General features: G+C 48.1%; 1 protein-coding gene and 1 long non-coding RNA gene across 7 annotated transcripts in view; one reads left to right on the top strand and one right to left on the bottom strand.

The window, feature by feature from the left end:
* The window catches only part of LOC119181885 (uncharacterized), a 41471-nt gene extending 16753 nt beyond the window's left edge, over positions 1-24718 (bottom strand). The window contains exons 1-13 of one of the 6 annotated variants that reach the window (XR_012886446.1): positions 23836-24702; positions 22360-22882; positions 14193-17833; positions 10554-10681; positions 10060-10125; positions 9886-9948; positions 9287-9439; positions 6963-7025; positions 6341-6543; positions 5049-5270; positions 3128-3240; positions 886-1090; positions 218-316 (exon numbers count right to left, since the gene is read on the bottom strand). Coding sequence is in view for 3 of the 6 variants with exons in the window: in XM_075875016.1 (XP_075731131.1) it covers positions 218-316; positions 886-1090; positions 3128-3240; positions 5049-5270; positions 6341-6543; positions 6963-7025; positions 9287-9439; positions 9886-9948; positions 10060-10125; positions 10554-10681; positions 14193-17833; positions 22360-22704 (5301 nt within the window). In the remaining 3 variants the exon portion in view is untranslated. Of the gene's footprint in view, positions 1-217; positions 317-885; positions 1091-3127; positions 3241-5048; positions 5271-6340; positions 6544-6962; positions 7026-9286; positions 9440-9885; positions 9949-10059; positions 10126-10553; positions 10682-14192; positions 17834-22359; positions 22883-23835 lie in introns of all 6 variants that reach the window. The other 5 variants (XM_075875016.1, XM_075875015.1, XR_012886447.1 and 2 more) reach the window with 5 other exon arrangements.
* LOC142774572 (uncharacterized) lies at positions 4733-5187 on the top strand. The gene is made up of 3 exons (XR_012886450.1): positions 4733-4846; positions 4920-5015; positions 5109-5187. It is a non-coding gene; the product is annotated as an uncharacterized LOC142774572 (long non-coding RNA).
* Positions 24719-25359: the final 641 nt, after the last annotated feature.

The following is a 25359-nucleotide window of genomic DNA, read 5'->3' as shown; positions in this document are numbered from 1 at the left end:
GTTTTTCGAACACTGCACGCGCGGTTCGCACTGAGCATTGCTTAAAGTTTTTGTATAGGAGAAAACCAAAGATAGAAAAAGGGAAATAAGAAACAGGCGTGGTAATATGTAGAGCAGATGCTAAATAGGAGCTCTCCAGGAATTGATTCCGACAGAAATCACTGGGACTGAGAGGGTTAATTTTGTTTACGGCAAATAACTAGGCTTTTTGTCTTACCTTCTTCGACAGCCGGGTCTTGGTCGCGTCATCCATCCAGTTAATCTTCCTAACGAAAGAAGACACGGCGTCTTTCGTGGCTGCGGTGATGTTTGCAGCCTGATCGAAAACAGCGATAAACCATCAGACTTCAGTGAGGCTTAGTGGTGAATGGGTCGGTTGGCATCTTACAGGTCAGAGTAAACGAAAACAAAGAATTAGGAAAGAAAGACTAACTTTGTTTTCTACGTGCTATTTCTTCCAGAGGTCTGTTTCTTGTAAGCCCTAACGTGTATCTCTTAAAAGCACGTCACATACTAGTCACACTAGCCTGCACCTATGGGCGCGCACTCTAGAATGATGTGATGAGTCGGACTTTCGGTCACCCAGCCTTCGGGGAACGTGATGCGAGCACGTGCTTCCTAGTCTGTACTGGCGTCGCAAAACATGCCAAATTTCAATGAATACCTTTCAGCCACAGCCACTGAAATACGGAAAGTTCACCTTGAAACCTATGACGTCTGGGGCAGACATTTCAGTGCAAAATTTCAAAATGAGGCTCCGACCTCTTTTCTCCCCTATCCTGCCTATAATAACGAAATTGGCGACGGTTGGAGGACAATTGGTCGTTCTAAACCAATTCACTATTTCCATTTAGTGTCGCTTTCAAAGCATCGCGTGGCACGTACCTTAAAGTTGTGCAGTCCAAGCTTGAAGGCGTTGAATCCGGCGTAGAGTGACATGACGGGGAGTGACTCGGCGACCACGCGCAGACAGATCTCCTTGCGAAGGGAGGGAGACCTGCCCAGCGCACTCAGGGCCTGCAGCTTGGAAGGCAGGAAAGGCGACGCCAACACCACTTCGCGGAAACCGAGGTAGTTGAGCACGATGTGCCTGCGACACACGATCGCATGACAACAAGGGCTGTACGTTAATGGCTAGTCTACAGCCGTTAACGTCTTCTTGCTGTACTGAACTGTGACGGTTAGGGAAGAATTGGACAATCCAGCGTGTTTGCTTACAGTTTAGAGTTATACAATTTGCACAGCTAAAGTTCTTGTGCAGTACCGGAATAGCACCACCAGCACCACTGTACTATCCATTTCTGGATACGCCATCCACTGTTCCTCACTCTAATGATAAAATGAACGCGAGATACACAAAGTCAAGATCGAAATAGGGGGCACTCAATATCGTTGAAAGTTGAGCGTGATGGTGTCTGTTCATGTTTACTTGTGAAGCAGCACACGGAGACAAGGAAAAAAAAAGGAACGAAAGGGACTCTGTTGCTCTCGCGGCAAGTTTATTTCCCAGAAGGGATGGCTAATATAGAGCATGATAGCGTCGCCCGTGTGACAATGACGTTCAAGTTACGGCAGTTTTCTGGCGACTTTCCAAAAAGACATTTCTAGGCTTTTGCATCTATTCGAATGCTTCGAATATTCGAACGAATCTTTCGAATTCGCTTCGATTCGAATAAAAAAAATCGCAGCATATCCACAGAGGGAATGATGAGTGGGGTGAAGCGTCTGCCTGAACGGACAGATGGACGGACGGATGTTTCGCCCCACTCATTCACTCCGTGGATATGCTGTGAAAACCACTAACGCTATCTAGTTTTATTATTCCTAAGGGCATATATACACATAACGCCATCAATTGAGCAACTCAACTAAAGGTGGCTACCTACTCCTCCTACTACTACACTACTACTACTACTACTACTACTACTACTACTACGACTCCTCCTCCTCCTACTCCCCCTCCTCCTACTCTTACTCCTACTACTACTATTACTACGACTACTCCTGCTACTCCTTCACTTACCAAACTTCACTTTTCGCTTTGAATTCGCTTCGACACTAAAAATCACTCTTGCCCAAGCCTAATCACTTAGAAGAACCAATGCTTGACTGATGCAATAATTTTTTTAGATATATGGAAGGCCTCGGTAACTTCCCTCGTTCAGTGATAACTCCCTGATATGAAGTTTTTTCATATCACTAAAAAATAATTGCATCAGCCAAGCATCGGTTGTTCTAAGAGATTGTGAAATGTCTTTTTGAAGATCACCGGAAGCTGTTATTACATGAGCGTCTGTCGCACATCGTACGCTATCGTAGTGTATATTAACCATGCTTTCAGCGAAATTAACTAGTTTCGACTGCAGCGGTCGTCTGTATTTTCGATTCCTTTTGCGCCTTGTCTTCGTGCGCTGCTTCGCAAGTAAAAAGGGGACGTTATTTATTCTATGTGCATTATTTTAGAGTGCTCTGGTTAAACGCCGCCCCTGTTATTTAGGAACCCTGCGCACGCCTATGACTCTAGTTGTCGGCTAGTTGGTCAATATGAATGTTTTGGGATACGCAGGGATGTCTTGTTCACAACAGAATGACAGCTGAGCAGCCGTCTCATGCAGCGTTGAGCGCATGACATGTCCGGGAGGACCCGTAGTTTTTTTGTTTGTCAAATTATCTATTCGATGTGTTACTTGCGGTCTGAATGAATAGTGATCCAAGGATGAGTCGTCAAAAACAGGTCACTGACCAATATTAAGACAAAACAAGAATGACGGCTGAGCAGTAGGATGTTATGTAGCGTTGAGTTCATGACGTAATGTCCAGAAGTAACCATAGTTTACTATGCCTAATGATCTATTGATGAACTAGTCTACTGTTGTTCGACTAGTTGGTAGGGCTAAACTTATCGGCTAACCCATGACTAGCTTGTGCAGGTCTCGGTTACGTGTGGGTCACGCCACCGAATCTGTGCAACGATTGCTTCGGTACAAGGCTACTCTTATCGATTGTTCCAGACAGGCTGATCTTGGTCACAGAGATGACAATGCTCTTTCGTTAGCTGCAAAAATGTTTTGGCTGGATCGTTAACATCACCCCTGTCAAATTCCGACGCCCGAGTAGAGCGACTCACGGAGCCGTCTGCTTGATGGCCGTCAGGAGGTCGTCGAGGAAATCCACGTCTTTGACCAAGAACTCGGTGGACTTGGTCACATGCGTGATGTTCTCGAGGGCGAGGCTCAGAAACTGGGGCGAACGAAGGTGGCGGGTTTTGAGGCAGCTTGATCAATACACGTGTGTCAAGATAAAGCCAAACGGCGCGATATGTTGAATCTACCCAACGCGTCCCTGGCGTATATTGTCTTTCGTGGCTGCGGTGATGTTTGCAGCCTGATCGAAAACAGCGATAAACCATCATACTTCAGTGAGGCTTACTGGTGAATGGGTCGGTTGGCATCTTACAGGTCAGAGTAAACGAAAACAAAGAATTAGGAAAGAAAGACTAACTTTGTTTTCTACGTGCTATTTCTTCCAGAGGTCTGTTTCTTCGTCTGTATTTTCGATTCCTTTTGCGCCTTGTCTTCGTGCGCTGCTTCGCAAGTAAAAAGGGGACGTTATTTATTCTATGTGCATTATTGTAGAGTGCTCTGGTTAAACGCCGCCCCTGTTATTTAGGAACCCTGCGCACGCCTATGACTCTAGTTGTCGGCTAGTTGTACAATTGTAATTGCTAATTAATTGTACAACTACGAAGGTAGGGCTATACTCTGTTATGTGATCATCACCTGGGATGGTGCGGTGAACGCTCGTATACTGTGCACGCATTACTAGAGAGCTTTAGAGTGGCGTAATGCTAAGTTAGTGTTCGTGTTGGGGCGCCCTTTATTTCCGTCAGTTAACGGGAACGCGCAAAAGTTTAGCGTACGATGCATGCACAGTTGCGGCAAACGGAAAGCTTTGCCTACGCTTCATTAAACGTTTTTTAAGGCGATCGCTTTCCATGCCTATACATAAGTGAAACGTTGCCGGCGGCATCAGCCCGAGAGATGCGAAAACTCATCAAGGGATCATGCCAGCCTATGGCCCTTCCAGGTTTCCACAATTTATGGCGTCATGAAGTTCCATACCCTAAAGTCTTATGATGTCATGACTGTCGCTTGGTCAGATGTGGGCGCATCCCGTATGCACCGCGAAACCCCGAAGGGTGCAGAAAGCTTTTAGTGGATGACAAGTACGGACGCGGGAGGACAAAAATGGGAAGACAAGAATAGACGCGTTAGCGCTTATTTCCGGACTATGATCCTACAGATCATGCAGTATCACGATAAAACGGATGCTTGGGTTAGTTCGTGATCTGGAATCAACATATTTCCATAGCGTAGAAAGTAGTTGTAGCGCATACCTACAGAATGAAGAAACATGGACAGGAAAGAGCACTGACTTTAACTAAATTTTATTAGCGATAACGCTCGTAATATATACACATGCGGTACCAACTAGCTTGATAAATATAAGAGAGGGTTTTCGTCGGATTGAGTGGGGTTGGGTTAGGTTATGTTAAGTTGCGTTAGGTTTTTCAGCCCTTATGTATAACTCCGTGCCAGTTTGTCAACCAAGGCCCACCTGATTAACGTTCCTGCCTTTCATTCGCGTCGTCTATCACTATTGCAAAATTTCTCTAACCGTGCGCATCCATATAGTAGATCAATTCAATGTCTTCATTTAGCGTCCCAGATAAACTGCCGCGGGAGCCTATCGGAGCTCGCGGAGAAGATGGCGAATGTCACAGCGCTCGCAACCGTACGGTAACTGCGGTCGTTCATTCAGTGGCGTAGCTCGTAGGAGACACTGGGTACGTGCCCCTCCAAAAATTACTCCTTGCCATGCAGTACAGCTCACGAGACCACATTCGATTACTCTTGCAGGTGAGGTCCCCACTTTAGATGAAGGACATGCCTCTACAGAAAGAAACTACTGAACACGCCACTATGTCTACGCCACTACGTCCATACACACAGAAAGTGAGTATAGAGAACGGCATTTCGAAAACTCACCTCAGTCAGCTCGGGATGGTCGGCAAGCTTCTGGACGGCCATCTTGGGCTGGGCGCGCAGCATGTTGGCCAGGCGGCTCTCGAAGGCGGACACTTCGACGGCAAACACCGGTACAAGAAGGCGCTCGCGGAACGGGGACAGGGCATGCATCACCGCGCCGTAGTACCACTTCACAGACCAGTTGCCCACACGGGGAGACAGCAGAAGTTTCGGATGGCCGATCTGAAGTAGAATCGTGGAATTTACTAGAGGGTTTCTACGGTGGAAATAAAAATAAATCAGTGATCATCCACGATGAAGCGTTTTCTCGCCATGAACACACTCCAAACATAGTATTTTTACTGCAGTGCGACCCAGTCCTGCAATTATGTCGTCATCAAAAATTTTATGGGGATGTTGGTTTATTGCAGGGCGAGGGAGTAGCAGCACAAACACACACCCACTATAGAGAGACGACATGGACACGCAGCGCTTGTGTGCGTCCGTGTCGCCCCTCTTGCGTGTGTGTGTGTGTGCACGCTCTTACTCCCTCACTCTATAATTATATCTTCATATCTTCCTTTCTTCGTTTATACAGCGACGACTGCTGCTGATCGGAAGTTTGCGTGATCAAGTCTCGTCCCGTCCCAGTCACCACATTTCGATAGACACAAACTATTGGACGCCCATGCGCTTAGATTTAGGTGCACGTTAAAGAACCCCAAGTGGTCAATTTCCGGAGCTCTGGCATAAAGCTTCAATCATGATTTCGAGGTTTCCGGACATAATGAAAGATAATATTTGATGATGTTATAATAATAATAATAATAATAATAATAATGAGAACAATTATCTTTTCGCTTGACCTCAGGCACTCTTGCATCTGTTATTTGTCATTTTTTTGTCATAATTAAAGCTTACGATGAGACATAGGACGGAGGCTTGCATTATACTTCTGTACCATCGTTTAGTTTGCACTGAAAAGGTTTTCTTGAACTATGACTGAACATGTTTTGCATGACCTTTTAATTGGATGTCTGTGCCTGCGTTAGGTTAAGTTACGTTTCATGCGTCTGTGTCCAAGTGCCTTATTTTCTTCAACGATCCACCTGGTTCTTCGAGCTCGCCCAGAAGTTAGCGTGTAGCCATCAAGGCACTTTCGAAGTCATGCTGTGGTTTGCGAGTACGATACACTGGGTTGATTGTCGGAATATTGGAGAAGCCTTCGCCCTGCAGTGAGTGTAGTAAGGCTGATGGGGAGACCGCGTAGAGAAATGCGTCACAGGTAGAATTCAGGTCGGGCTGCCGCTCACCGAGAGTATGCTGGCGCCTTGCTTGTGCGGGTGTTTCTCCACTCCAATGGAGATGAGAGCGGGCAGGTTGAATCGGCGCAGCAGCCGAGCGGCGGCTCGCCAGATGAGCGGCTGCTGGACGGGGTCGGTGAAGGGCCAGCCCGACAGGTCCGTCGACTTCTGCAGCTCGACGAGGGGGTCCCAGCCTCGCTCGCTGATTGCCTCTGATTGAATGAACGAATGAATGAATAACAAGCGTGGAGGCTTCATCATCAACCAGAAAAGTGCAGCAAAGAAAATTTCAGAGTCGCTTAAACAACTTTGATGGGGCATCTAAGGCTGTCACCTATTTGCATATTATCAAACACGAAAAGCGACTGTTGACCGTTGGCATCGGGAAGCGTCGGAGTCCACACGAGTTGATGCCATAAATCACAATCGTGCGCCGACGCCATCACTACGTCAAATGTGGCCAGCACTTGTGACGCCATGCTGGCCTAATAACGACGAATTGAATCACTTTAGCGTCACGCAACATTTTCGTTTTTCAGTTATAGTTACGCACACCACACACACACAAACAAAAGCACGACCATGTTGGCTACCCCTTTTAAAAATACTCCCGCATACGACAATGGCATACCTTTGTTCAAGCACTCCATGTACAAGTGCCTGGCAGTCGTCAGCTCCGGGAACTTATCCTGTGCTTCGAGCGGAAAACAATAGATAAAAAAAGCAGTTAGATACCGCACCAATGCAGCAAGACTGCATGGTGCGAATCTCGTGACGAAAAAAAGATGCATGTAGTTAACTAGCAACGACTTATAGCACACGCAGGTTCTAACGTGCTGGCGGCTTCATACGCTTTACGGGAAAACAAAAGTTTGGCACCACTACACAAAGAATGAAAATTGTACACGAGTATAATGGAAGAGCGCAAGACGAATGGGGCGGTTGGTGCTACATGATCGAAGTATACCACGCGGCAAGAAACATGCACGAGAAGAAAAGAACACGTGCAGATTATCAACTGAAGGTTTATCACGCACTGCATTTATATATGACAAACAGGAAAAAGAAGAAAGAAAAGAAAGTGAACTGCTAAATTGCTTATTTTTGTTTTTTTTCCTGTCTGTCATATATAAATGTAGTGCGTGATAAATAAACCTTCAGTTGACTGTCTGCGCTTGTCCTTGTCTTTTTCCCGACCATGTTTTCTATCGCGCAGTATACTTCAATCGAAGAGCACAGCACGTGTCGATATCGCGATGCTCGCGATTTCCTTTTCCCCGTCAGTAAAGTTCGTTGCGCGGGTGGTTGTTTTTGTTGCATTCCAGGGCATCATCCTTAACCTTCGTCCCGAACGTCGACCTCGCTGAAGATGTTGCCCTCATTGCCGTCGGCGCAATAATGAGCGCTTTGCCAGCAGTCGCATTGGTCGCAGCGGTCACGGTAGCTTGCGTCCGCCCTTCACATTTACGCAGGGTGCCGCAGGGCTCGTGCACTTGAAGCCACCACGGCGGGCACCAAGAGTCTTCTTTGCAACGACAGCCGTGACGTGCGATGCGCTGCTTACCACGCACTGCCCCGTGGTTACCACTACGAGCGGTTTTACAGCCAGACCATTCGCACACAGGTTGTAGATGGGGTCGTTTTCTGCAGTCGCCTCTGCTGTCGTCCTTCTGGTCGCGTAAGCCGCCTTCCTGCGTGCAACAGCCATTTTTGGTGACATACTCCAAGGCCTCCAAATCATCGCTGCTTCAGGACTTTTCGGAAACGGTGTCTCGTCACCGGCAGCCTCGGTATTTTTCGGCCTCTACGCACGGCCACTCACCCTCGCCGCTATGGCCTGGTCCTCGTCCGCCACGTCCAGTCAGAATGCACGACCAAAGTCACCACAGCCTCGTCGCTGGCACCTCGGTCTTCTGTTGCCGCCAAAACTTCGACGGCGTTTCCTTTCTTGTTGTCCTTGCATGCCCGACCATGGGCTCCTCGGCCACGGGACACATATTTCCGAATTTCATAGCCGAGTCTTGCATGACATTCTCGTCATCCTCGCCTGTGGCCACTGCCAGGGCGTGGTCCACTGGTAGCTCCCTAAGTGGAGCCTCGCCATCGTCAGCACTGCGCAGTAGAACTGCGCGACACAAGTTGCGCAGTTTTACTGTGCAGCTTGTGCCGTTATCGGGTGGTGACGTGCGCGATTCCCACAAGTTGTACGGCCATTCGGCGGACAAGTAAAGCCAATGGCAACGTTTATATTAAGCGCTACGTTTTTCGAACAATCGAGCAAGGAAGCGGTTGAACTCAAGGAGAAACAGTGCTTTTAAAATACTCGAAAATTCTTTATCAGTATTGATCTCTATATACCTGCGTGCGTACGTCGAAAATGCACTTATTTTTCGGATATAATACAAAGTTTTTTTATTCGTACAACATTGGAGAATATTTAAATTATGTTTCCTTGAGCCCGCGTACTTCAACAATGCATGTTAAAAACCAACTTGAACAAATGTTTTGGCAGTTACGAGTTAAATGGGATTTCACTTACCAAAGTTCATACCACAAATTTTGTTTAAGAGGGCTTAGAACCTCCATTGAATTGCATTAATAGAGTTATCATTCGAGAGCATCGAGATGTGCTCTTTAATACTATTCATTAAAAAAAATGTTCCTAAAAGAGAAGGCTCATGAAATGTGCTTGCAAAAACTAGAGGCATAGTACTGAAATCAATGCACATTTGAAATCACAACGCAAGTATACAAAAACAACTCAGCAAGGTTTAACAACTTCTCCGAATTCAAAAAAGCTTTAAACAACATTGTCCGCCAATGAAGGATCACCTCAGTGAAACTAATAATCAAGTTCAGTTAAAGGCAACCGCAGTTGAAGCATTCAGGTATATATGGAAGTATAGAATAAATCCTGTTTTCGCGACAGCAAGGCCACGAGTTTTTCGGGGATACCTTTGATCACGTTCAGCACGCCATCCTCGAGAGCCCGGTGGGCGATGACGCGAGGCGAGTCCGTCCCGTTCCGATGGGTGCACACGAACTGGTAGAAGTCCGCGCAGGCCGACTTCAAGTAGTCATTTGACAAGCGTTTCACGGCCGCAGATCCTAAAGCAGAGCAAGGCAGCAAGTGGCGGCAAGGCTGGAATTAGGTAAGGACTGCCACGACTTCTCTCGTGAATCAGGAGTTACTGACACTTTTTTACACCATTTAAAGTGAAAGAAGAATGTAGGGTGCAAATAGAGCTTTCGTACCACTTAAGGCGTGGGGAATTTACACTGTCTGAAGTGTAAGCATAGTGCACGCAGTCCCTGGTGTACAAAGTGTGAAGACACACTTACGTCGTCAAGATGTATCTCCTTACCCTTCAATCACGTTATCGGACAACTTTGTGTCACGTGATCAAAGTCAGCCGTTTGTCAGCGTGAGGGTTTAGAATGTGCAAGGTGTTTCCCGATACATGTCGTTATGCCGCCACTCTGGTGCTTCAATTAGCAATTTTTTTTCTACGAGATTAAACGACTACGTCCACGGGTTAGTACGCTTTGCTTACCTCTAGTCAAGCATCGAGCGTCCTTGCATACGGGGGGAGCCGCATTCCAGAAGCCAGAATAGGCTGGAAAAGATAGCGAAACAAACAAAAAAAGCGGGAAATTAGGTGGGCAAGGTTGTATAGCGTGCCTTTTTCTAAAGGCGTTGTTCCCGACAATAGTTTTAAGGCCCTCACCTGGGCCAGCCTGGACTGCCTTGAACTTGGACGCATTTAGCACCAGGTAGCGATCGAGTATGAAAGCTGAAACGCGAAAGCACGCCAACGTGTGAAAAAAAAAAAAGAATTTAAAGCAACAGCAAGAACAACAAGCTAAATTATGTCCTAAAGCTGTTGTAGGTTGCATGGTGAGGAAAACAGTAACAGATTTTGTCTTTAAATTATTCTTGCCTGTAAATTGTGGACGTCTACTCATTGGCTCGTTTACTAATCAGCGCTGTTAAAATCCAGAAGTATTTCAGACTGTTAGTGGTATTACCTCACCAATTCGTGCTCGCCCTTCCATTTCTTTTCTTGCACACGACATCACAAAAGCAGCTCGTCACGTGTTTGCATTCTATGCATTTTTCTCCCTACGTTCTATGTATACTTCTCACATTCTATATCCACATGCTATGCAGACATCAGTGCACGGCATGTGCGGTCATTTAAGCTTATGAAGAATTACTCACGCTGCCTAGACTGAGTCCTCTGTGCGTTCATTGCGATGAGAAGTGCGAAGCCGACCAACGCTGCGAGCACCACCATGGAATACGCCATCAGTTCCTTGTTCGGCATGACACGCACCTTACGGCGGCCCCTGAGGGAGACAGCGCCAATAGGGGGTGTTCAAGTTTATGGTTACCTTAAACTTTTGAAGTACATAAATACTACCTTTGCACATACACTATGTATCTAGGGGGGACGAAAAGTAAAAAAAAAAGATTATGGCTGTAAGCCACCCAATCAATTAAGATGGAATAATGAGCTTTTTAGTGACGGCAGTGAGTGGACATGTGTGCATTGACACATTAGAGGCAGTCAGTCGTATTGCAGCGCAGTTCCACTTGGAATAATTATTCAAGCATGTTCGTGCACCGCGATATAGCTTTCAGTTCAGTCCGGATGATTACGCATGCTAAACAATGAGGACTGGCGCTAAGCTCCGTCCTTGTGTGTCAAGGCAGCTGTGTGCGTTTTTGACTGCTCGAAGGCAAAGATAACGGTTTGCCTTTTAACGCGAGAGCGTTAAAGAGCTCGCTTCGCAGCAACTCCAGAGTCGTCAATGGCGGCGTCTCTAGTTGCGGGCGAACAAGCATCGTATTGTCAGCGAGTGAAAGTGCGAGGTAGATGTGAAAGTAAGGATGCGAACCGAAGGGCGTCCGCACTTCGGCTTTACTTGTGGTACCGTTTAGGGCCGCCACCGAAAAGCGAAAACAGGTTAGCAATCAGGAAGGCACTACAAACACAATCCGATCAAGCTACCGTGTTTTACTATTGTTGGCCTTGCCTCCGACAGAGACGGGTGCGGGATGCATGGTTGCAGCATCTCTTCGAGGCGTTCCAATGACACGTCGTGGTTTTCCCGCCGTTTCCGACAATTGGTGCGAGAATTACGGGCATATGTTTCTTTACAAACACGTAGTGGTTGCATCGCTAGTTTTCTATAACAAAGGAACAGATATACGTGGGCGCATTTCCTTGCACGCACGTACTAGAAAAATACTGCGAGAAAATTGTCACGTGCGTAGCTGTTCCCTCAAGCCAACGAAATGTCGACACACTAGTGATGGATTCTGGGCCTTCGCAAGGGCTAAAAATGTCGGTGATGTGTGTGCATGCGTGCCGTGCGTAAGCACTACGTGTGCGAACGCAGAGAGAACAAAGTCACTCGGCACTGTCTAGAGTTTGCACGCACAGTGAACCAGAGGGCAATTTTATACCTCGTACTATGTGCACACAAAACACGGTTGCTATATAAGTGCTGTTGAAGAGGGTCGTGCATGCGTGCGTACGTGTGTGTGTAGAGTGTCCCGTACGTGAGTGTGCGTGAGAGTATCGCTGTCACGTTAAACCCTTAAATGGCCTCTATAGCGACAACACCAAGTTCAAAGGCAAGGCAGTGGTTTCTCTCTCGCCTTCACTACGCTTCCTATGAGCGCTATCTCATCCTCGCCAGCCATTTCTTCATAAAACACGTAGAATGTCCGCACTAAGCCTTGGGCATCTTAGAATTTCGCGCTTTCTGACCACACGCTACTATAGCTCCGCTTGCGCAATCGCAAACGCAGAAACCGAAGCGAGATCAGTTTATCGCATGCGGTAGTCAAGCGAGACAAGGCAGAAAGGGCATGCGACTGCACGACAAAGCAGGGTAAGACCACTCACAAGATACGCCTTTCGTGCGATCACCAATCGAGAGCTTACTTCATCCTGACGTCACGTGAACAAACTGCTGACGTCACGAACTGTGGCGCAAGGACGGTAAGCGCCGGGTGATTGATATGTGGGGTATGCAACCACCACATGATTAAGAGAGACGCCATAGTGGAGGGCTCCGGAAATTACGACCACCTAGAGTTCTTTAACGTGCACCCAAATCTGAATACACGGGTAAACGGCGGGAGAGAATATCACGCTTGTTCTTCATATTTTTTTGAAGTTTTTTGCGATCGAAACTTAAGGGTCCCGTAATTTTTCCTTACGGCTAGTGATAGCAAAGAATGACCACTCGTCACACCAGGAACGAACGTTGCGCAGATTCTCACCGCTTTGTATGCGCAATCAATGCAAACCTACGCCTTTCATGTGTAGAATTTTAAGTTTTAATTAGTTCTGTTAGGGCGCACGAACGCGAAAACGTCAATGTACTTCGTTTTTACCAAACTAATAGGCAAAAACCAGACGCCGCAATAGTGACGGCTCGGTGACTGGTTCATGAACTTAAGATGGAGTCATCAAACGCTTTTTCTTTAGCGCACATTTCAAGTGTATAAGGTGCGACGACGGCAACGGGCAACATGTGTTTATTGAATTTTTAGAAAGTCCCGACTACACAGAGCGACACTCAAATTACTCAAGCAGGTTGACCATCTAAAGGGGAGACAGGCTACCCCCAAGTAATTCTGGTGTCTGTTGCGGCAAAAATACAGAAGTTACGAAACTGCCATCTGAAGAGAGAGCCTCCTCACGAGAAAGTAAAGCTAGCCATGGTTACCTGTGGGTATCGCGTGTCTCATGAATTGAAAAATTGAACGATCTCCCACTAACAAGAGCCACGAGTAGCATACAAAGCAGCACATGGGTTGTCCTAAAGTTCCGTTCATCACAGGTACCTTGCCAGATTTAACGCGTCCTTGCAAGGAGAGCACATCATGAATTCACAGTAGTGTCTGTTGCTGTTATAGGTCGCAAACTCTTGTTGGAGCACGCCACGCAAGTTCGTCGCCACGCCACACGGTAGCACGTGGTTTCATCGCGCGTCAGCAGAATCTCGTTCCCCGACGTCATTACAGGAATTCTGAGAGAGTGTAAGGGGGAGAGGCTGCAGCGTCTTACACAGCCGCTTACACAGGCCAGAATGCGCTAGAGCGTGAGCACGTTCTGGCAGTGCTTGGGCCAGCTTCCACGCATGCACAGTAGAAGTGGACACGCCGCACAGCGGATTGAACTCCGCCATAAGCTGCTTCGCATCTAAAAAAAATTATCGCTAGACATCTTAGTGTAAAGGTATAAATGCAAAAGTTACGTTTGCAATGCAAAGGCCGTCCTGCAATTTATTGCGGGGTTGTCAATGCAATTGTGGCTTTCCCGCCTGGTCTGTTGTCACTAGAAGCCACCATGAACGGGTAAGATTAATCATTAAGCGCAGGAAAATCCAAACCCATGAAGCAAGTGAGTGTGTTAGGGTGGCATCAGTTTATTACCTAAGGATTTGTTTTAAGTGCATGCGACTGCACATTGATGATATGATTTGTGACACCGTGTGGCGTGTAATTTATATATATATATATATATATATATATATATATATATATATATATATATATATATATATAGCACACATTTCGTAATAAACGTTGTTGGAAAAGGCACTCAGTGTGTGTATACTTTTCATTTTGTGCGTCATCGTCGTGCCTTACACTCTTGATGACAGGCTGCTCGCCCAGCCTGTCATCCTAGTTTGTCGCGTTTTATCGCGCTCCAATGCGCCTTCGTGCCACAAGCGTGGTGCTTGTGGAATCATGAAAGATTTCACCAACAACAGAAGAATCGTCATTTCTTTTTAGTGCCTCTTTTAGAATAGAGAGAGAGAGGATATAAGCTCTTACCTCCTGATGAGCATTTTGGTTGACCCGCCGCTTCTATAGATGTTTCCGGAAGGTAACATATCATCGTCATCATCCTCATCGTCCAACAGGTTCTTGTCATCGTAGTTCTTGGGCGCGTACGAGACCACCATATCGGCAGGCTGCCAGGAGGCGGTCCCGACCACCGAATCTCCACTCGACTTGGTCTTCGACTCGCGCGAGCCGCTGTTGTCTGAGGTGTCACCAAAGTCCAGCCGAACCTGGACGTCGGGCCCGAAGTTATCCTTGTTTCTGCCTTTTTGCGAGACGCGTTTCCTGGAATGGCCGGTGACGTGCCGCTGCTGCGGTGTCGACACAGACCGCAGCGATGGCTGCTCCCCGTCGCCCCTCTGGTACGTGTCTCGCGATTCCCTTATTGGCATCATCGCTGTCCCGCGAGCACTGTTCGGTATCGGACGAACCTCACGCTGCCAGAACTCCTGTCCATCCACTTTCATCCAAGTTGTAGTCTCCAAGGCCCCAGGCTCCTTAGATGGTTGACCGTCTGAAAACTTCAGCGGGCTCTTTGTTGTCCCTTGGTCGTCCGGATACTTTGGCGCCCCGCCGAGACCTTTGTAGTGGTATGTACCAACGCGTGATCCGTCAGGCCTGATATGTTCCTCGTACTCGTGTCCCTGCCAAGGTAGGTTCACTGGAATCGGGAGACCAGGGGGCACTTTTTTCTTCTCTTCTTTCTTGTCCTTTTCATCGCCCTTATTACTGTTCTCGCTTGTATATGAGGATTTGCCCTTGGCCTCGGCCTCAGACTCGCCGGCGATGTCCTTTTTGTCGTCTTTCTTAGCGTCCTCCAACTTGCCCTCAGCATCTTTTTTGGCACCCTTTTTGCCTTTCTTGCCAGATCGTTCCATGTCCTCGGTAAGCTCCCCAGCATCTGTCATTACGCTTACGTCCTTGGCCTGATTCGTGTCCGGGTAAATCCAGTTCATGAGTCTCTCGTACAGAGACAAGCATTGTGCGCCAACGGTGGCGACCAGAGGCTCTTGGTCTTCGCAGCAGTCTTGGGCCTGGGCGGACCCGACCCTTCTGACGTCACCGCTATTCGGGAGCAAGTAAGCAATCTTGAAATTGTTCTGCCCCTCGTGATAGTGGTGGTGGTGCTGATGTGTGTGCACGGTAGTCGTCGATATGATTTTCGACGGCTGTGGTGAAGGCGACTGGAACATGGGAACCGTCGGAAACGGATATCCAGGTGTTGGGGCATCGTAGTTTGGGTTTCTCGTGAAGCTAACGTGAGGAATTTCGTCGATCTTCTCTTGAGCTTCGGCGTTCTTTGTGGATCCTGCATCGTGCGTCCCCGCCATTGAGGCACGGGTCTTGACGCGCGCGTTAGCCGCTTTGGAGAGCTTCTTCTCTTCGACCTGTATCTCCACACTGCTAACAATTCGCTCTACTGAAGGCTGCTTCGAAGTCTCGACGAGTTCGTCTTTGGTTGTTTTGTCCCCATCATCCGCTTGGCGCTGTCTGCTTTCACTTTGAATCTGGTACTTAAACGTGACACCTTCCACTCCCTCTACCTGTACTTGCACAGGCATTGCTGTGGGGGCACTGCTACGGCGCTTATCTCCTCCATTCTGTTCTTTGAGTGTCTGATGAATCCTTCGATCCATGCGCATCGGAACGCGCCCAGATCGACGCTCACACTGCACGGGCATTCCCTGCATGACCATCGGCTGCATGGCCATAGGATGCATTGGCATTCCCATCATCGGCATTCCCTGCATGAGTGTTCCTTGCATGGGCATTCCTTGCATCGCTTGCATGGGCAGTCCTTGCATTTGCATCCCCTGCATTCCTCCAATCTGCATCCCCTGCATCTGCATGGGCAGCATCTCCGGTGACGCGACGCGCTGCGGGCTTCGGTAACCGACAGCGGTGGGGGACCGTCGACGGTTTATTGAATATGTCCTTCCCGAATCTCCTGGCCGTCTCCGCATACGAATTTGTGCGCACTGCTGGCCGATGGGGCCTTCCATCTCGAGGCTCCTCCCTTGGTAGGTGTCGGCGTCGTCGTACGCCTTGCGCCGGTTCGGGGAAATCATGTGCGGAGACGCGGACCTCGCCAGCCCACAGCGGCCCCTTGTGGACCTGCTGCGAGACACGGGCTTTCCAGTGCCACCATAGCCCCCCAATGTGCGACTCCACCACTCGGTCTTGAGCTGTGATGTGTCTTCCACACGTTTGTAGCACTCTCCTTTCCGACCACTGCGAGTTCTGCGAAGCATGGTCTGCATAGCGACGACTTCGCCACTGGTGGATGGTTTAGGCGGCGAGGATGGCACCACTTGGTCATGGAATCCGAGGTGCTCTTCTTTGCTATTGACCTGCAGAGTTTGTGGCTTAGCTTGCACTGCGAATGACTGGTAGCCAGTGGGAGGGTGCTTGTTTTCGACAGAATCATAAGGGTAACCCTGTCGTCTCTTGCCAGCCTGGACGTCCAGAAGGAGTTCCTGATACTGGTCTGGCGACGAAAATCTCGCTGGCTGAGCCACGTCATCGGGGTTTTCAGGAGCACCCCCATCCTGTGCTGGGACAACTTTTTTGGCGACATCTCCCTTAACAAGCATCAACGGCTGGCTCTCATACCGGTACAACATTCCTGCATCGATGAAGTTGCGGTCTGCCGTAAGCCGCGGCTGAAGCACATCGTCATCCCAACCTTGGGCCCTCTGGCGGGAGCGTGACGATACAAACCTCTCTCTTTCGTCGCCCCTTCGATTTGACCGCGTCCGCCTGCGCCGCCGTGAACCACTGCGCTTGCGGCCTTGGTCACTCGAATCGTGCCGTTTCTTGCGTCTATGGCCTTCGAACGACGAAGATGAGAAGGAGAATGACAATTTGTCTTTGCGTGATTTGCGACGACGCGGCTCATCATCGTCGTCATCATACCGCGTCTTTGATTTTTTCATCCAGTCGCACCTGCCGTAGTCGTCACTGTCTCGGAGTCTTACGTCGTCCATGTCATCTTCGTAGTCCTCCGTCGTCCTTATCATTGCGCGCAAGGGCCCGGGTTTCCTTTCCGAGCTGGGCTTGTCACTCGGAGCACTTGCAACGTCGTCCAGAGCGGCGTCATCGTTGTCGAATGCCTCGATGTCCTGTCGTATCTTCTGAATTATCCGTTCGGCCTTACTCTCCGATGCTTTCTTCGTTGATGGTAAATTGGTCTCGGATCCTCTGGGAAGCTCATCGTAGTAGTAACCATGGTCCTTACGGCCACGTGAGCATCGCCTGACGTGACCCTCGTCTGGCGAAGGGTACCTGCCCCGATTCGGGGAGTACCTAACCCTGAGAGGAGGTCCGTACATGTCTGGTGGTCTGTCGCAACCGCTTACGTAGCCGCCGTCGTAGGCACCTCTCATGGACTGCCCGTCATAACCGCCATATCCAGCACCTTCAGCCATTGGTGGAGGCCTGTCGTAGCCTCGCATAATTTCGGGATAACCGCGTCCCATTCCACCACCAATTCCGCCGAATCCTACGCCACCCATGGGACCCGCCTCGTATTGCGGCATACTTTCCAGATACATCTTGCCACGAACCAAGTTGCCGCCGACAAGTTCCTCGTACGACTTGATGGCGGCCACGTACTCCTTCTTGGCACCTTCCTGCTTTGTCACCAGCATAGAATCAAAGAAAAAAATATATTTGCACCAAGGTTGGCAGCGTGACCAGGCACACAAACAATCAAAAACCAGGAGGCTTCAATGAACCCGACCACCCAATCATACACGGGGTTGTTTCATAAAAGGCATACAAGATTGAAGATTGAATGCTATGCACTGGAATAGATCTTTCTCAAGCATACGAGTGCGACCAATGGGCGCGCAAGAGCTCAAGGGAAAACTATGCAAGCCGCAGCAGTCACCATGACGAGCGAATGGGCCTCACGCTCCGGCTTTTCATCTGCACCGTGCCAGCTCCCAGATTGAGTAAATCTGACGAGGTGTAACATATTACTGCGTATTTAAGTCATGAACTGCATTCAGTCACGGCGGCTTCTCTTCAATCTGTCAGTAATAATACGTGCCACCATCTGATCAGCTGAGCAGTTCCGAAGAGGCATTGCTTTTTTTTCGTTTCTGTGACGACAGTGTGCTCTTCAGCTTAAATGTAACTCATGGTCTTGTAGACGAATTCCATGAGCGGCCAATGCGATTCGCGAATACAGGGAAAATCAGCGTCCGTTGACACTTAACGAACCTAAAGTGTGGCTCTGAGACTTAAAGATTACGCCAGCATTTAGTTAAATAGCTAAATGAATATACAGTGTTCGCATCGCTCGCACCACAGATTACAAAGGTTAGGGTAAGCTTTTATAACATTTGTAGATGCTACCGCATGAATTGCATTTTGTATTCCGGTTGTATTTTATAGTGTTGGTTCACATGTGACCAAACCGACTAATGAGCAATACGAGATTGCGTTGTAGAAGCCACAGCGGCTAAACGCAGTTGGCAAGCACAGGAGAGCTGCACTAACTACTGATGGGGAAAGCTAGCTTGCTGGGCTTAAGTCACTGCTATTCGATACGCAACATTCGTAATATAACGCAAATTGCAAGTAATTGTCTAATAAGCATGAATCCGCAGCTACAGCTCGTATCGTAGTACGCCTTGACGGTAGCGGCCCTCGATACTGTGCGTGCTATACCTAACCGATACATTTGATACATGTCCGCTCTGTTATAGCCTACACTGCAGTGCCATCATTTCACATATCATTCGCTGAAATACCCGCATATGCATTTACATATGTACACAGTGTTTATGATGCAAAAATAATAAAGAATCGGGGACGTTTCGTTTTAATTTCGCGATCACGGAGCCAACTAGCAGCAGATGACCGAACAGACTGCTCACTCGGGGTACAACAAGCTTTTTATATAGCATATTTCTCGCGCGCCCGAGGGGCGTTCTAGGATTGCTTGAAAAATGTCTATGTACACATTGTTTGTTTTAAAGTAATTTGTTTTGCTACGGCAGACTTCTCTCGTCATCGCAAATGAGCTCTACGTGAAGGCAAAATTAATTCGACTTGAATAAAATACACGTTAACGACACGCTTAAGCATTAACTCATATATGCCTGAACTTAGGAAAATTAAGAAAACTAATTTATTTTGCCAAAATTATTCATTCTACGACCTCAGAAAATAGAATAGGGCTTTTATTCACAAAAAACATTTTCAAACAACGGTTTTGATGCCGTCCTACATGTAGGACACTAGGCAGATGCTCTACCTTATTGAACGGTACATTTTGAAGCATTTCACATGCACTCCGACGTCACATTTTTCACAACGTGTGGTGGTTTTCTCATGGCAATGAGCACACCTTGCCTGCTTTCTCTTGAGGGATCAATGTGTGGTCTGTGCGGTCAAATCGGCTTTGCGCTTCCAGTGGAGATTGCCGGCTTCTTCCACACAATGGCTTGGAGCCGTAGCTCTTCATATATGACATTGCTACTGTCCTTCGAAACGTGAGAAGCTCCGCTTTCTCTGTTCCACTTCTGTATAACTGGAATGCGTTGTTAACACACGCATCAAGAAGATATGTCAGCAGTGATGAGTACCACTTCTTTCCTCTAATGGCAGTGCGGTACTTCGCAATATTTTAATCCAGTCGGTCGACCCCTCCCAAGTTGGCATTGTATCTGGAGATCAAAAAAGGCTGCTCCACCGTGACTTTGGATCTGTTTTCTCTTGAGTACCTTTTCACCATTTGTTTTGGTTGAATCCCATGAGCATTCGAGACGACTGTAACCGTGCTTTTGTCCTTCCAAAGGCATACCAAAATTTCCGGTTCTGCATCAACTATGTAGTCGTAGAATCCCCGAGCCTTGTTTCTCATTTGTTTCTGCGTGAGGATGGGGCAGTTTTCGATATGGGTATCTCGCACGGTGCCTTTGCACTTGACACCTATTGTCGAAAGCATTCTAAGGAGCTTTAGACTTTAAAAGAAGTTGTCAAAAATACATGGAAACAGTTATGAAACTTTGCTTTCATTCTGGAGACCATTTCTGTGACAACAGATCGTTCTAGGCCGAGCTTGTTTTCATCGTCAATGTTGACGCCATACTTCCCTTGGTAGGGCTCAACGGATGCCCCGCCGCAGTGGTCTAGTGGCTAAGGTACTCGGCTGCTGACCCGCAGGTCGCGGGTACGATTCCCGGCTGCGGCGGCTGCATTTCCGATGGAGGCAGAAATGTTGTAGGCCCGTGTACTCAGATTTGGGTGCACGTTAAAAAACCCCAGGTGGTCAAAATTTTCGGAGCCCTCCACTACGGCGTCTCTCATAATCAAATGGTGGTTTTGGGACATTAAACCCCACAAATCAATCAAATCAAATCAATCAGGGCTCAACGGATAGTAAGTAGCCAGGGGGGTGCAAACGCACCACAGTTTATAGCCAGAACGGATAGGCTTACCTTTCAGAAACTGCTTGCATCCACGCTTTCCGAAATACTGACACATGCTTTCATCAATGCTGAAGCAGTCAAGTAATGGAGCACACAACAAGAACCACTCATTCAACAGCTTGAACAGTGGTCGCAGTTTTGTGAATTTATCTTCTTGCACTAAGCTGTTGTTGTCAGCCACATGTAGGTTTGTGAAGATGGCTTCAAATCGGTCACGCCTCATGGAATTCGTGATGAGTTCATTGTGAGAATCACGTGAGTTTTCCCACATTTGACGCCTCGGAACAGGTACATAGCCGCTGAGAAGCAAAATGCCAAGAAAACATTGCATCTCACCAGCATGTACGTTCAACAACCGATTCTTCTGTTGTGCATAGGTGTTGGTGTTTTTAACTAGCAGGTTGATTAGCTCATCAGCGAAAAATTTTTCGAATTCCTCTACTGGAGTTAGTGGTGTTTCTTCGGCGGGATCCGGCTCGCACGAATCGCCAACTGGGAAGCTCGAGTTCAAGTCACGTTTATCCCACTTGACATGACGTTTCTGCAGTTTAGCTGGTGGCTCGTCCTCGTCGTCACTTGGCTCTGAACACGAGTCCACGACTTCGTCCCGAAGAGTGCTTCCCGGTAGACGGTCCATGCTGGTGCCTTCTTCATCGCCGCTTTCTTCATCTGTCACTGCCGCAGCATAATTGTCGGGTGGAAGAATGGCCACAACTGAAGGCACATCTTCACCAGCGTCTACACTGTTCAAAATGTCATTTAGAGTTTGCGGGTTTTTTCTTGAGTAAAATGAACTGCAGGGAATCTCCCGACTGCAAATAAAATAAAGACATAAAAGTACTACACCTTCATATTCATGCCCTTACGTTACTACAAGCCTCACGGGCACGACGCAGCGCGCATTCCAGATTGACACGATGACAACACCCGATCGTCCTAGCGTCCTATATGTAGGACAGCAATGTTTGACAGACCGCAAACAAAAAACGTTTGCGCGTATCACAGTCATACGAAATTTACTGCACGCCCAATAACTGACCAACGCTCAACAACAATATCGGCAGAATCAAAAACAATTTGAATCTATATTACTTACATTTTCTTTCGCGGCATGGCGCTCAGCTTCACTCATGCGGAACAACAGTTTCACGACTACGCACGTCAGGTGGCGCTAGCTTTTTTTACAGAAAAAACGTGTGAGTTACAATGAAAAGTTTCAGCGTCCTACATATAGGACACTAGGCATATATGGGTTAACGCGTTCCTGATTGCAAATTCCAGCAGATAACCATATTATATACCTGTGGTTCACCACTGATGTAAGGGCCCTGTGCACTCCACGGTTGACCTATACTACGCGAGACTGCGCCGTGAGAGTTGACGGACTGCAGCTAAAAAAATTACAGCATATTCACGCAGTGAATGATGAGTAGGGGAAGTGTTTTTGCGTCTGTGTGCATGCCTGCCTGTGCTTGCCTGTCTGTCGTCTGTCTGTGGATATGCTGTGCTGGCTACGCCGGAGGGATGGACTGCCGTACACCATACGGATCTTCGCCCCTAAAGCTATTAAAGAGTTTTCCTAAATCACTGCGTACACAGGTTCTTGTGTTTCCTTGTACTCTCTTTGGGTGCGGCTGCAGTACAAAGGAACGTGAGAGTAAGCGTACGCAAGCCGCTTGGTGTCCCCGGCACAAAGTGCCGTAAAGGCACTATACCTGCGCCGCTGGTACGCCCGCCGCTGCCGTAGCCCCAAACGTGCCTGGCGCTGGAGGAATGGCAGCGCCGGTTGCTGCTGCATCAGCTGCTGGAGCCTCGGCAGGATCAGTGATGGGTGGTGGTGGTGGTGGGAAATTGTCGGCTTCAGGTGCAGCATCAGGTGCCGGTACAGCTGGTTTAAGTGAGTGCACAGCCGCTCCAGGTGTAGGTGTGGATGTGGGCGCGGACGCTGGAAGTGGTTGGACTGGCATAGCCTCGCCAGGATGGACGGCGCCAGTGGTAGACACACCACCGAGTGAAGGCCGCTTTCCGGGCGGGGCCCCAGGAGGCACGGCCGCGGCCATTGTCGCTGCCGTGGATGAAAAATGGAGCAGCGATGGCAAGAAAAAGACCCGGGGATCACACCAAGTGCGACTCCTGCTGCTGAGAGGTGGCCCTCATTTTACGCAAGAGTGGAGCTTGGTTGGTGAAATCAAACGCTGGCCCGCACGCGAAACCATCCCGAACAGAACAGGCGTCGTCCTGCAAGCAAGTTAGATGGTCACAGGCACGGTGAAACGGGTCAGAGACAGCATGAACATGCACAAATTCTAATGATAAATGTTACTGGTATATAGCTATACTGGCAGCTTACTAGGTAGAAGCTCAGGTGAAGATGGAATAATGAAGCAATGAAAACAAGGAACGTATGGTGCCACCATGGAGCCTGAATATCGACAAATGCACTTTCATTCAAGGCCGCAGCTTGAAGCATTGATGAAAATTCCGCTTCTCAAGACTGTCACTGCAGTGAACTCGCATGTTCTAAGGTTTTTTTTTGTTTATAGTAGCTCACTAAAGGAACTTGTGGCTTCACGTCTTCTGCATGTGCACTCTCTTATTGAAGACAACAGGTTCGAGGTCATGCCTTACGAATAAGCTAGCGCCACCTAAACCGCATCGATGACACTTGACTAAATGCATTGTTTACACGGCTGTTAACGCTTAAGAGAAGACATAAATGAAACTTCGTTTGGCAATCTTTCCCGTAGGTGACCCTCCATCTTTCTATTTGTGTCGCGCCGCTAACGCTCCCAGTGTGCACGATCAAGTAGGGGTAAAGGGAACGGAAAAAGCTTTTATCAAGAAGACGTAAAGCCAATCATCATTTACACACTTGAAAGTGAAAAATTTTTCATATTTACTAATTCTATAGTCCCTAGTACGGACTCTAGAACCTTGCACACGAACCACAGAAAGGTTCGAATGAATTAAGCACTCGAACGCTTCTCATTGGACTTATGAATGACAGGAAAATCCAGACACGTTCTTCGCAGTCGCTAAGAAAAATAGGGGAGACCCCACTGGACCTCGACGATTGATCAAGTAATGGCCGCTGGGCCACTTCGGGATGCCGGTCTCACGTGATCGGTGGTTTCTGAAACGCGCGATCGCTCGCGTTCTTGTCCCCAAAAGAGTAAGTGATGGTGACTTACCCTTTCGAGAAAAGGGCCCGATTTTGCCTTGGTTTGCCGCAGTCAAGGAAGGCTCATTGGTCTTCGAACAGCCGCGGGCCTCGGCACATGCTGTGGTAGCACACGTGCACAGGCCCGCCCAGTCCTTGTCGTCGTCGCCGCGCGAACTGGCACCCCTTGGTTGTTGTTCCCTCTAAAGTGGCTCATACCTACTCAGGGGCATAGGCCAAGAGTTGATTATGTGTCTGTTAGATTTTTCGATGACCGAGTTTCACTAACTAAGAGAACAGCGTTCGTAAATAAAAAAAGGGTGCAATAATTGTCTTTTAGTGTATGCTGTGTTCTTTATATTGCCACATTCCTTACTCACCTTTTGTCACCGGCCCATTACAATGTCAGTAATTCTCAGCACAAACCACGTTTTGAATTGTTCGAGAAGCCTCAGAACTGCATATAGCAGATTGTTTTGTTAAAGTTACGTCCGATTCGCGACCAATACGTGGCCGCCAGCGATAACGCTGGAATATTCGATGGCACACGCATAAATGCCGACACGCTTCACCGCATGTCGTTTGATCGACGGTCTACACTCCGTTCGCCACTATCAGTGGCAAAGGGTGTCACTGTAATGGGACCTGCAGTTTACGGGTCCAAAGTTCGACCAACATCACGTACCTACAGTGCGCTCCCTCCAAGCAGATCACGACCCCGTGACATTATGGCTCATGTACACTCAGAGGGATTGGACAAAAGTTGATTACAAGACTTTGTTAGACTTCTAGATGACTGAATTTGAACAACCAAGATGAAAACGCTAGTAAATAGAGAAGAGCGCAATGATAGTGTCTTTAGGTGTAATTGTTTGTTTCTTTGTGAAAAAACTGTCATTGAGAGAATACGCCAAAGACTCATGCAGTGACCCACGCGCTATCGTCACTTCGCTGGCACTTTCTTTGATGAAACCACAGACCGACATTGATGCATGTGAAAATGGCAATACTTCACGCAATATCTTGCGCTTGGTCGTTCGCACAGCAACAAATGTCGTCTTGAGCAACGCCTGCAGGTTTAAAAATGACAGCATCCAAAACAATGCGCAGAAAAAAAGGCCGGAGAACAGGAATCAGCAATCCTGAAGAAAAAGCGATGTTTTAACGGCGTAAAGCTCATCTTAAGTCTTGATCAAGTAATGGCCGCTGGGCCACTTCGGGATGCCGGTCTCACGTGATCGGTGGTTTCTGAAACGCGCGATCGCTCGCGTTCTTGTCCCCAAAAGAGTAAGTGATGGTGACTTACCCTTTCGAGAAAAGGGCCCGATTTTGCCGACACCGGTTCCGGAATGGAGCGCTTACCCTGTCTGCTCTTACAGGCTTTCCTGCTGATTTCTACTCCAGACGTGCTGCCTGATGCCGCCTTTCTGTGCGGCGTCACTTCATGCTCCGTGGAAATACCAGTGCATTTGACGCTACCGCCAGGAGTGGATAATCATCAGTTCCTACACCAGCAACCATGGTCATCGACTACGATAATCAACGCCACTATCTT

Source organism: Rhipicephalus microplus, chromosome 10 (assembly GCF_043290135.1).
Source record: "Rhipicephalus microplus isolate Deutch F79 chromosome 10, USDA_Rmic, whole genome shotgun sequence".
NCBI classification, from domain to species: domain Eukaryota; kingdom Metazoa; phylum Arthropoda; class Arachnida; order Ixodida; family Ixodidae; genus Rhipicephalus; species Rhipicephalus microplus.
The sequence above is the reverse complement of the archived record's forward strand: the minus strand, read 5'-3'. Positions and strand labels throughout refer to the sequence as shown.